The sequence below is a fragment of the Crassostrea angulata genome, chromosome 7 (assembly GCF_025612915.1).
Source record: "Crassostrea angulata isolate pt1a10 chromosome 7, ASM2561291v2, whole genome shotgun sequence".
In the NCBI taxonomy this organism is placed as follows: Eukaryota; Metazoa; Mollusca; class Bivalvia; order Ostreida; family Ostreidae; genus Magallana; species Magallana angulata.
This window is the reverse complement of record NC_069117.1, coordinates 35,856,830-35,870,150: the sequence shown is the minus strand read 5'-3', so window position 1 is coordinate 35,870,150 and position 13,321 is coordinate 35,856,830. Positions and strand designations below refer to the sequence as shown.

Here is a 13,321-nt window from a genome sequence, read left to right as displayed (position 1 = left end):
AATTACAGGGAAATATATAGGATAGAAGATTAGTAATTAGAGTTCTAGGTAGGCCAATATATGTACTTATATAGACCCCCTCCCACGGATTAAAATTTTGGAGAGATTGGCGAATATATATCCCCCCCCCCCCCCCTGGATAAATCTGCCACCCACACACACACATTTAAAAAAACGATGTCAATTATGTGTCTGTTGTAATTATCCATAAATATTTTCGCACATATATTTCCGCATTTGTGATGTTTTCTTTTTCCTCCAGATAATTGTTTAACAGAATTCTCTCATATGATCATTTGATTCAAATCTGCAAAAGTAACAAAGATTTACTACTAATTAGCCAACCATTTAATTGCGTCCAACGAGTTGTTACAAAAAGTATAGTGATCAAAACAACCCATGTAATTCTCATTAATGAAATTTATCTAATTATTATTAATCTATTATTTATCGACAGAAAAATATATCATCAACTTCTTAGATGGATTTTAGAATCTCATTTAATAAATATAACATGGTACGGTTCACTGAAGTGAAAGAAAATACAAGTGAAAGAAGATATTTTTATCCTTGAGTGTTTAAGTCACATGATGTTCTCTTGTACAAACCGCACACATGGATAAAAGGGGACAGACAGTCTTGACGTTAATTTAAGAAAGAGGATTTTTAAAAACCACGAGGACTTTGGCTGTAATGTTTGTGTAGGTCATATGTCCCCACTAATTTGAACGAGTTTCACCCTGCGTGACACAAAAAACCACACTCTGAGTCTCTTTTTAAACAAAGTTCTTAATAATGTTGAGTCGCCAAGGTTGACATTATTTGGATTATGGGTGGCTTCTTAAAATCATAAAGTGGCATGCTTTTTGTTTTTTTTGACTGCATTGGCAGTATTCACATTCCTTCTCTGAACACACAAACATATACACTCTACAGCAAATGAGAGAGAGTTTGATTATCAAAGTGCTCATGGTGTTTTATATCATGGAGTGAAATTTCAATGAACTATAATTCAAGACATTTTGTATAAAACTTCAAATTCACATTGCTTTATTTGTTATCAATTTGCTATAATATCTTTATCGCATTTTGTCTTACAAAACATTAATCCCAAAACGTTTGTTTACGTAAGGCGTAATTGCTTAATCGTTTTAAATTAACTCTTAACTTTGTGGACTTGATATAATTGACTCACTCAATTTGAAGTTTTACTCCGTGTCATACATGTATGTCACTCATGCTTTTAGTGCTAATTACTATTGTTAACTATTCTTATTTATATCATTTGTTCATTATTATCATCAGTCAAGAATTAGGCTTCGGATTGTTCGGGTGTAGTTTTTGGATTTCCAGAATTCACCCTACCGACCTAAAGTTCAAATAAAGCGCTTTTAAACATCTAGAGCATTTTAGTCTTATTGTCACCGGATATATAGAAACACCTTATTTTTCCCGGTGATAGTTATATGAAAACCATTTTTTACAATCATATGCACGTATTTACTTATATAGTTGGTCATTTATATCATGCTAAACAAACATACTTAATGTATTTTCACATTGAAGTCAAGACTTTAAAAAAGGGGGGAGCACCTTTCACCTCTATTCAGGTTTTCACTTCAAATGTATGCATGTACACTTGTATACACAGTATAACTAAAATTAGAACTTCCATCCGCTCCCCTGGTTTTGAAATATCGCATTGACATATAACGACCCGCGGGGAGCGGATGGAAGTTTATTGATATATACAGATTTATACAATCATTCTGCATTAAATATAGAATATCATGCATTTGCTCACACCAAATTGAAATATCTGCAGTGTAATACTAGCAACCAAAATAGATTTTCCACTTTCTCAAAATTACATCAATAATTGAGAGCATGCATATATCCCGTTTTGAACAAAGAGAGCATGTTTTAGAAATGATACTTTAAAACGACCTAAAACATAAAATTTTCGTTTAGCATTCCACCTTAAAACAGCTACGTATACATTTGTTAAATATTTCTTTAGAAAAGAAGAAGAGACAAACGTATTTGTTATAAAAATGATATCATCATGTTTTTATTGACATTCATCCAACATGTAAATACACATGTATCTATTCATATTCAGAAATCATAATCGACTCAATATTGCGCAAAATATTTTAAAGCACGAGACAAAAAGCTTACCAATGATATTCATTGAATTACATACATATTTAAATAATACATTCAGAATCAATAAAAATACACAATACCTTGAAGCAGTCTTAGAATGATGGCAATGAAGGACATGTGAACGCAATGGCACTTAATTTAATTAAGGCAAAGACTGCGTTATCACGACACATGCATGTTCAAACTTTAGTCATTAAAACGATGCATTATAAGATAAATTCTCACAGGATCATAAATTAGAGGCACGGAAGTCAAATTTTAGAATATTATACTTTGATGTAAACTTATTAGCAGATACACATTATAATTTCCCTAATGCGCCATGTTTATCAACGTGAGACCTGATTTAGTAGTGTATAAAGGGTATTGTCCTTTAAAAAAAATTAGATTATTGAGAATCAAAAATTTTGATTCCCAATAACCTAAACTTTTGTAAAGGACAGTATCATTGCAAGGGAATGGCAAAGTAATATGTACCCGTAGCACCCTATAATATTACTTACATCAAAATTATGTGCATACAGTTATCAAACAACTCCCGTATCGTATCATTTAAGTTTTTAACACAATGAATTCTAAAGTGCAAAATGCATTAATTCAAGTGTAATGGTTTATTGTTAACTATTACAAATCATTAATAATAAAAATTGCGATATAGCTATTGCAACAAATGTAATAAATAATGTTAATTGCAAAATCAGCAATGTTATAAATTCATTCATTACTAATTTAAAGAAAGAAAAATATGAGCATTTTTTAATAAATTATGCATTATATTATATAAAAATATAGCACATGCACATGCACAATTTTATGGTGCACATTTTTTCCATGTATCAGTTGATATGTTTCATTGATACAGCAGGGACTGAATTTAAATTTGCAATCATTAATAAATTATGATATCTGAGAACTGAGAACATGCAAATATACATGTATATCCATTGAACACAACAATTTAAGATTTAATAGCTTTAAAAAAAGCATGAACACAAACTAAAACCCAGGTACAAATGTAGAAAGTCGAATTTGTGGAAATTCTTAGTTCTCCAGAGTAACTTTTTGATTATGCTCTCCCCTTTTCCTCTAAAACTCGGTAATCTGAAATTGATTGAAATTATATGTTTAATACAAAGTAAATGCCTACATACTGTTACAATAATTCGTTTAAAGAAACATTCTTAACTCAGTTTTATTTGTTAAAATTGGCCTCGATCTGACAAGATGCTGTTACATTTAAAGATAGTATATTTAATCTTTTTAACTACTTTTGAAAATTTCGAAAGACATGAGAGATATTGGAATTCTTGATTTATTTGATATACTTCATATAGACAAAACACATGTATGTGTATTGCAAAATTAACTAGTAGTGCATTAAAAAATATGATAAATATGATATTTCATGTAATACTTTTGTCTTAAAATTTTCGATTGTATTAATTTCTTTCTTACTTCATCCGATTTTCTGAACTGTGTGACTTGAGGTCTCTTTATCTGCAAGAAACATTACAATAAAACATCAGATTAAAAAAATCTGCAATACACAAGACATTAGTTTTACATGTGCATGTGTGTTGAATAGAGAAAGGATAAAGAAATTCAGCTTTAATTAAACATATATTTAGTTCCATTGATCAATACCTGTTTCTTCCATATTAAAAAATATAATTTAATTTCACTTAAAAATTCATAATCCAACAGTAAATTAATCACTATTAACTTTAATGGAAATCATTAAAAAGCATGACAATACGCAGAAAGAACCCATATGAGGGAGTGCCTTTAATTTAACCACACTAATATTTAAAGATAATTTAATTTCACTAAAAAATTCATAAAACAGTAAGTTTAGCAATATAAACCGTAATGGAAATCATTAAACAGCATGACAATACGCAGAAGGAACCCATATATGGAAGTACCTTTAAGCACACAAATATTTTTACAAAAATTATCAACATGCTAACGAACGACCACTGATTAAAGCGAACCCGACCGAATTTATCCTTAATTGTCATTGTATGATGCAATCAGACGTACACTACTTCTGACACACAGACAGAAAATTCCTGGGGGACACTCGCGGGCTCTCTCTTTTATTAAACCAATGGTAAATTAATGAGGACTTCGGTATACAAAGAGGTCCCCGACCTAAAGGTCTAGACGATTAGACAAATTGTGTATCAATTCACTCGGATAAGCCATAAACAAAGCGTCCATCTTGTATCATTTTATGAAGCTGACTATGTAATTCTTATCTATCTTAAGTAATGTCTTGCCGAGTAAAATATTATTTGATTTATACAAAAAAGATAAATAAAAAATGCCATATTTTGATTTATTTGTTTTTCAAAACCAATATTTACAATTTGAATTTTCATTTAAAAAAAGTTAAAGATGATTGTCAGTAAAATCTATGAACTGATTGCAAAATAGCATGAGGAAATGATGACTGCATGTACAAGGACGTTTTATTTTCCTATTAAACTGTCAATTGTCGTGTAACCAATGTAATTTTTTAAAAGTCACGTGAATCTGTTTGATATCGTGATACTGATCTTGGGTTTAAAAAAATCAAATTGAAAAAAGAACAAAAATGATGAAAACCACGCATAAATCACTAAGCTACTAACACTCGCAAATATTGACTCCATATAAATACGTAAATATTTATCTCCACAACTATTCACTCTGTAGCCTTTTAAACACATTACCATGGTTACCTTGGAATGCAATTTTTAAAGGCGTTAATTCCCGAAAATGAAAAGCACAGCTTAATTGATTCATTTAACCACTCATTTTTTACCATGCAGATTTTAAAATCCTTTCATTTACTCGTCTTTATATGATAGTACCTGCATATCATAGTTATTTTCTCGTAACTTGGATTCTATGTGTGCGTAGGTGTTGGCGCTGGCTTCCGGTTTCCAACTTCCGGACGTATCTCGAACTTCCATATATCCCTGATTTTCAACTCCCTAAAATAAAAAGAACAAGAGAAAATGAATAATACTCTAATATCAAGAAAACATAAAATAGTGTATACTAAGATAAGATACCACACAGTGAGTTTTGCTGTGTTATAACCAAGAATTTTAAAATTGATATGTTATCAAAGAAATTTCTCAATTATACAGCTTACTTTGGACGCATCTCTTCCATTTCTTCCGTTGGCACTGGCAATTCCCGAAGGAGTGTACATCACTTCAGAATCCTCAAAGCTTCTAAGATAAAATGATATTTGCATTAATAGCAGAGTAGTATATAAATTAATCAGAAAAAGGTTTGACGATTGGCGGAGCATTTTTTTCTTCTGATTTTGACAGAAAGAAACAGAGATCTTTTTTCACTAACTGATGTACAATATGAAGTCTACGCAATACAGTAACAGATGTATGTTAGTGATCCAGATATTTTCAAAATGAAAAAAAAAATATTTTTGATGTTTGTACAAATTCATCCATTGTTCTTACACATCAGCAGAATTAGAAGCAGTCCTACAGCACATAACTATAATGATGAATAGAAGGACCAGGATCAATGCCCCGAAAGCGGAAGCACAGATAATGACGGCCAGCTCCCACGTCATCACTCTCTCCGTACAGTGAGTACCCTCGTATCGGAAGAACTCCTCCTGCGTACACCTTACAAAAGAAACAGAATTTGTTTGAATATGTTGTTGCCTATATTTTGCCTAATATGTTTGAATATATGTTGTTGCCTATATTTTTGTTTGTATTGTTCACCATTATAAGTGTTATGAGACGTATGTCTTTTGCAATAAAGAAATTGAATCGATACAGGTTTATATGACCGAATACACAACGTCGAAGCACTGTGTGCTTACATGCAGGTGTTAGTCGCAAATGTTGTACATGTAGGCACAAATGTAAACACTTGATATATGTAATCAATGTAAAAGTATATATACAAAATTTCTATTAAAAACGTTTTAACATTACTGATTGCGGCATAAATGCCAAAAAATATGTATATACTCCACAGAAAATGAAATTCACAAAGAAAAAAACCCCCAACAAAAAACTGTAAGTTTTGTGGGTGGTTCTTGTTTTATCACAAAACTGCACGAAAAGACATAGCAAACAAATGGGTGAAGGCAACAGATGGTTCTTATCAACATGAAAACAATAGAAAAATCCATTTCGTCACAGAGCTTAAATTAATCGAACCGCACCTGCATTTAGAGGAATAGGATACCCTCTCTGATTGGATTTCTGTTTCTACGTAACAGTGGCCATGTTTTCCACAGTCTATAGGTTGATGGTCACAGTAGTACATTATCGCACATGTTTGAGTAAAAGTATCAGCTACGCAAACAAACCCAGGCCGACCCACCAGGGCACTGGCACACACATCAGAGTCACATATTTGTTTGGACGCCAAAGCACCTGTAAATTTACAGCCAAATATAATGTATAAAATGTAGTACTCTTAAAAATATCATATTAACATTTTCAAACTTCGTGCAAACAATAGAAATTTATTATAGATAATAGTATGAAATTGTTTACCAAAGTACAAGTACTGCATCTGAAAACAGTTATCTTATTGTACGGCTTTAAGATTCACTTTTTATTATTCCTTTTGCGTGTTGTGTGATAATAAGGGATTATATATAAAAACACAAATAGAAACCTGTGAAGTTATCCTTAGTTTCGTTAAGATAATTCACATCGATATCATCTACATTAGATAGAGCGGTGTACAAATCATCGCTGACACTGGACCCATTAGAGATTCCTTTCTGAGCATCAATTCCAAATGCAGTGTCTACAGAGATATACGACGCCGTGGCGGACCTGCAATTTACAAACCAATGCCACATTCGATACAACGATAAAATTTATAATACATAAATTTAACCAATGTGACTTCTGAAGAAATAATGACTTTTTTGACTCATGACTTTGTACGTACTTAATCTACATAAAAACAATTTTTGTAATTTTTACTACATGCAGATAATTAATCATAGGGGAAACAAATGATTCCCTTATTAATTATAGAAATAATTTTCTAACAACTTTCGGTTTCAATATTGGTTAAATAAAATATTTAATCAATCAATCTATAACAATTGCAAAAAATATGATGGAAACTTAAGATCTTATGATATTCATATGAAGAAAAAAAATAAATGAAATCGTTTGTGTAGGGTTGAACAAAAGGGCTATGGGTCACATGGCTCACAATAAAATAAAATCAGCTTTATGGAATCAAATACAGAATATCTGGACAATGTAAAAAAAAAACCTTGTACAAAAATATATTGAAACTTTTTTTCTGGATAAATTATGTTAAACGTTGAGCCTCTTTGTAACAGGATGATATCATAGTCATATCACCGACTGAGCACCGACTGAGCATTGCAATTCTCAAATCATAAACCTCTCGTAGGGCAATGAAATTGTCCAAGGGCCACATTCTACAAATTAAGAATCAACAATATGTCAAATATGCCAGAAGCTTGCATTTAAGTAATGCCGTATATCATAACATTTAAAAATAACTAAAAAAAATTTTCCTTTGTAAAATTTGACCTCTCTCCCAATTAGGCCCACCCTATGCCCGAAGATCATGCTTTAGTGAAATTTTAAAGTATGCTATCTGATTTTTTCTAAAGTTACATCTTTTTTAGGCCAAAGGATTTAAATACGATTTTTAATGATTGTCCTCTACCTATTCCAATGTAAAAGTTTAACCCCCCCCCCCCTTGTGGCCCGACCCTACCCGCGAAGATCACAATTTCAACCAACTTGAATCCAAACTACCTGAGATTGCTTTCACTAAGGTGCAGCTTTTTGGCTCACTAGTCTTTGAGACGAAGATTTTTAAAGAATTCAAACATATGGTGGCCTTAGACTACCTTCGAGGATTATGATTTGAACAATCTTGAGTACACCACTAAATACACTGGGGATGCTTCCACCACACCAGTCACAGCTTTATTGGTCAATTGAATTTTAAAGAAAAGATCTTTAAATTTTTTTCTCTATATCGTCCTATGTATAAATTTGACCCAATGTTGTGACCCCACCCTACCCCCGAGGATCATGATTTGAACAAACTTGAATCAACCCTACCCTTGAAGCTTCTACATAAGTTACAGCATTTTTAACCAAATGTTTTTTGGAAAAAGATTTTAAATGTATATCTTTATATATTTCTACGTAAGAATTCGACCCCCCTCCCCCATTTGTAGCCCAATCCTTATCCCGGCACATGATCTGATTGACTTGAATCTACACTACCTGATAATGCTTCTACACAAATTACAGCTTTTTTGGCCAAATGTTTATTGAAAAGAAGATTTTTCTCCATATATTTATATTTAAAATATCAATGACCCTCACATTGTGGCCCCATCCTACCCCGGGGGATGATTATTTGAACAAACTTAAATCTACAATATCTGAAGATGCCTCCATCCAAGTTTTAGTTTTTCTGGCCAAATGTTTTTCGAAAAATACAAAACAATTTGAAATAATTCCTTATTATCTCTCCTTGAAAGAGGCAGTGTCCCTCCATTTTAACAAACGTGAATCTTTTTCACCCAGTAATTCTTTGTGCTAAGATCGTTGAAATTGGTCCAGTGGTTCTGTAGAAGGAGTCGAAAATGTGAAAAGTTTTTAGATAAACGGACAGAAAGATGCATGGACGGGCGCCGGACAAAATAGCATTCAAAAAAAGCTTTCAGCCTAGGTGTGCTAAAAAAAACTGCTTCATGATACCTTCATCAAAAAGTATTGAATAAACCTCAAAACAACTAATGGTTGATCAGGATATTTAAATTAAGAGAATAATAAAAGATTTAAAATAATCAGAATCATACATGCTCACCTATCATAAAAAACAGACTATATATAGGGAAAATTCTAAGAAAACCTAGGATTCGTATCTAGGCGAGGTTTAAGTGACATTTAAAAATAAACAAATGGAAGTTACACACGTCAAGGTATAGATTATAGATTCAAATACCGGGTGTTGGCCAGAGCAAACGAGTGAGTCATAAAACCTTACCTTTTACTTCGTCCGCTTCGGCAGCTGCTGTAAAACCAAATTCATAAATATTTTTCACTTTCACAGCGCTATATATAACATTTATTTCACATGGTCACAAACCATGCTCTAAAGGATAAACTAGCTATCACGAATAGTCAATATATCTTGCTTTGTTGATATGACATGCTTTTCCTAGAAACCGTTTAATATTTGGATGTTGTAAAATGATAAAAATGCAAACTAAAAGGCATGCTTTACAATTTTTTCTCTCTCCTGGCGGTATGAAATTATTGATACCACTTGCGTGTTACTGCACTTATGAATCTATCTAAAGAAATTGTAAATTCATGTTTTGTTGGGCCATAGATTAGGAATGTATTATAAGGAAAAGGACAGGGATAAACGCGCGTTAAATAAATGTGAACATCTACTCGATCACGCGCACATTAAAGTATACATGTACTTCTTTGTTTGTATTATTATTTATAGTGGCTTATACTTTGAATTACTTACGATCATTTGATACAATTTTAGATTGAAAGATATACACGTAGGAATTTGTACAAATACATGTACAGGTAATATAATATGTACCCTTCGTCGATGCTTTTTACCCTGATGTATTTACAATCGTCGACAGAACTGGATACCACTGAGAGCTATTAAAAATAAAAGGAAAAAACTCAGTTAATAATAAACATTAAAACGTATGGGTCGACACTAATAATTAATAAAAATCGATATTCTAAATCATAAATAACTTAACATCCAGTGATGTTTGTTTCTCTCTCTCTCTATACCGTTGAAGTGCACTTGTATACCTGATGTACGCACCTTGTTTTCAATGGTAGTTTTGTTGAATGTGCAGTCAGTGAACCTCAGCTCAAACGTAAATTCCAGAACAGCATTTTCTTTTTTTTAAAAAAAAGGTATTAAAAATTTAAATTTTTTAAAAATTAAGAGACGAGATGTTGCATTAATTGAACAGAAGAACCATAAAAAGTATATGGCAACCATACCTGTATCAGGATAAACAGGCATAATTTGATAGGATTTTGTTGTTGTTGATGGTTGGGTTGTTGTGGTGGATGCTCTAGATGGTCGAGTTGTTGTGTTTTCAACGCTTGTAGTTGTTGTTGTCTGGTTTGTTGTCTCTGTTGAATGTGTACTTGTTGCTTCGGTTGTTGTGTCCGACACCGCAGTAGTGTTGTTAGAATCTTGTGTTGTTGTTGCCTGGGTTGTCGCTTCTGTTGAATTTGGTGTTCCGGTTGATGTAACAGGCATTGGTGTTGTTGTGTTTGAAGTTGTAGTGTCACTAGATCCTTGTGTTGTTGTTGCTGTCTCCTGAGTTGCATCTGTTGAAATTGTACTTGGTGCTTCGGTTGATTCAGTAGAGGTTTGTGTTGTTGTTTCTGTAGTTGAACTATTATCTTGTGTTGTTGTTGTTACTGTAACAGGAGCTACAGTAGATGTTGTCGTTTCAACACCTTCACTTGTTGAAACCGGGGTACTATGTGGTGTTTCTGTGGTTATTGTTTCCAACGAAGTGGTTGTCCCAGTTTCCTCAGTTGTATTTACTGTTGTTGTTGGAATCGCATCACTTGTTGTTAAAGTTGTTTCAGAAGTCATCGCAGCTGTAGAACTTTGTGTCGACATGTTGTCGATAGTCGTCTCTGGTGACTGTGGTGTGTTTGAATTATTCGTCGTTGTTGCTGTTGTTGTTGTAGTTAAACTTGTTGTTGATTGTGATGTATCACCAGGCTGTGTTGTTGTTGTTGTTTCTTCGGTGGATCCGCTTTGTAATGTTGTTGTCGCTTCTGTTGTGTCATTTCCGGCAGGTGATGATGAAGTCACATTTACATTTTCTGTTGTCTGTGTTACTTGAGGAGATAGTGTTGTTGTTGTTGTTGCTACTGTTGTTGAACTAGTCACTGAAGACAAATTGGATACTAGCACAACAGCCGACATTATTACCGCTGTAATATTAAAGTTTCATATGATTTTAATGCACGCATAATATACATTTCTCATTAACTGAGCATAACTGCACAATGTAGAAATCGATTTTTTTACTTACATATATGTATACCAATGTATTCATATCTCGTTAACCTGGTATTTGTGGACATTCTGAAAATAAAATGTTGAAATTAACTTTGTCATACAAGATTTGATTCCCGTGTTAAAGTCGTTAAAATTCTCAAAACATGTCACTCGCTGCAAAGGGCAAGGAATGATGTAACCTAGGTTAAATATCATTAATATTACCTTGATAGAAATTCAATAAAACATCAAATTAACTTTTGACACCCATTTTTACCTTAATTTAGTAAAAGTAAAATCCTAATATAGAAGTTGGATGATGGTACGAAATAATTGTGTCTTAACTATGTCTTAACAAAGTTTATTGCTCATTTATATCGATGTAACTAATATAAACTCGGTAAACAAATTATCATTTGTTAAACATGTTAGCGCGTAGAAGCGGGATGGCTTTTTACCTACGCCCAAAACGATTTAGAGCTTTCACATAACCACAGCTGCTTCCCAAAGGAACATTGATCTAATGCCATAAGCACATAATATAGAGAGATATATTCAATTTATCCGACGCTAAATGGATTCAGGAGGTAAATCTGTTTAATGTGATCAAATGGCGAGTCTTGTCACAGTTATACAAGCTTGCTTAAGATACGAGCATTATCTCTTACGGACAATTAACGAAGAAAAGAATCAACATAAAGAACTATTCATTACCATGTCATGACAAACAAAGTAACTTATAAATGATCTAGAATGAACTTTATGAAAATCAATGTTAAATACAATGTTAAAGTTGTATTTTCTTTAACTTTAATGAAATGAAACTCGAGTACCTTACCTTCAAGATACGCAATACAGTTTCCTTATGTCACAATGAAAATCTCCCTTTTTAGCAGGAAAAAGAAATAAAGCGCAGATAATCACATCCTTCAAAGGGCGCTACCTGTGCACGAACTCAACATCCTTGCCACACTTTCTAAGTGACATCAGTATTAGGAATCTCCTATATTCAGAGTATGTTGGGGAGAGAGGGATAAGTGGATCCACTGGGTTACGGTAACGGCTACTGTATGGTACTGATAATGTAATTTACCCCTCTATCGGTCATTAAATCAGTTCAGGCGCTACAGTGTCTTCCTCTTCTTTTTCCCCTCTTTCGCTGTTTACCTGTAGTTTTAATTATTGCGCGTGTGCTGAATCAATACCTGTATTCACCACGTTTTCATCGATTTTTCCATTTCTCTCTGTTTTGTGCCTGTGCCCTTTTACGACATTCTGAGTGTTCAGTAGGAGGAAAATCTAAATTTTTATCGTCGACGAATTTTAAAGGATGATGTCATAAAAATCTTTAATATCATCTTGTTTTACAATTTTTATGGATTTAGTGTCTGTACAACAGTTTTTGATGATGAAAGTGCAAGGTATGCACATTTGAATGTTTGTCAAGGCGCTGAAATTACAAGATATTTTTTTTTCGGTGCACTGCTTTGGGAAAAATACGACAATAAAAGAGAATCATATAGAAATATAATTTGGATACTGTTTTTTGTCCTGGAATGGTTTTTACTCTGCAAATTGTGCAATCAAAAGAGGAAAACAAAAATCCCAAGAAATAAAATAACAATTTAAAAGGAGTGTTGCTGAAAATTTTCTTGGACAATTAATTGCATTTAATCTTGTTAATAAAAGGTATTTTATTTATGCACATCTTTCCAGAATCATGAAAATGTATAAAATTATTATTAAAATAGATTTTTAAAAAAAATTGTTACAATTTAAAAAATTAAAAAAAAAACCGAACAACATAAATTTCGCAAAATATAAAATTCCAACATAGCTCATGTTAATTAACAACATCAAATAATTCTTTGAAAGAGAGGTAACTGTTGGTGTTTTACCTGCGGAACAGGTAAGTTCTTCTTCTCAGACAGAATTATCCCTCGCTGTTTTGTTAATTTCATGAAATATATGATTAACATTTGTACAATATCACCATGAGGGTAAAACAGTAGATAGGGTTAACAAACAATATGATTTCTTTTTTGAATGAACAGTTTTCTTGGTGTCACATATTTGTTTGAAT

The 13,321-nt window shown here is 32.5% G+C and overlaps 1 protein-coding gene across 4 annotated transcripts; it reads right to left on the bottom strand.

Moving 5' to 3' along the window:
- Positions 1–2,042: 2,042 nt before the first annotated feature.
- On the bottom strand, positions 2,043–12,439 carry LOC128156966 (mucin-2-like). 4 transcript variants are annotated; one of them, XM_052819309.1, is made up of 13 exons: positions 12,077–12,439; positions 11,273–11,325; positions 10,215–11,171; positions 10,030–10,106; positions 9,790–9,854; positions 9,214–9,240; positions 6,829–6,992; positions 6,368–6,581; positions 5,646–5,816; positions 5,315–5,396; positions 5,028–5,150; positions 3,625–3,666; positions 2,043–3,270 (listed from the first exon to the last, which is right to left on the bottom strand). In XM_052819309.1, the coding sequence occupies exons 2-13, from the start codon at positions 11,322–11,324 to the stop codon at positions 3,256–3,258; spliced, it is 1,989 nt and encodes a 662-aa protein (XP_052675269.1). In that variant the 5' UTR covers position 11,325; positions 12,077–12,439; the 3' UTR covers positions 2,043–3,255. The 4 variants fall into 4 exon arrangements, with proteins under 4 accessions (XP_052675269.1, XP_052675271.1, XP_052675272.1 ...); XM_052819311.1 differs by having other exon boundaries at positions 5,315–5,393; XM_052819312.1 differs by having other exon boundaries at positions 9,214–9,237.
- Between the last annotated feature and the right edge of the window lie 882 nt (positions 12,440–13,321).

Bases quoted from the DNA above. Each gene is read 5' to 3' on its own strand.
- LOC128156966 (XM_052819309.1), bottom strand. From the start codon at position 11,324: ATGTCCACAAATACCAGGTTAACGAGATATGAATACATTGGTATACAT. The intron at 10,107-10,214 runs GTATGGTTGCCA...TTTAAAAAAAAG, and splicing joins GCCTGTTTATCCTGATACAG to AAAATGCTGTTCTGGAATTT. The intron at 5,397-5,645 runs GTAAGAACAATG...ATTTTATCTTAG, and splicing joins GCTTCTAATTCTGCTGATGT to AAGCTTTGAGGATTCTGAAG.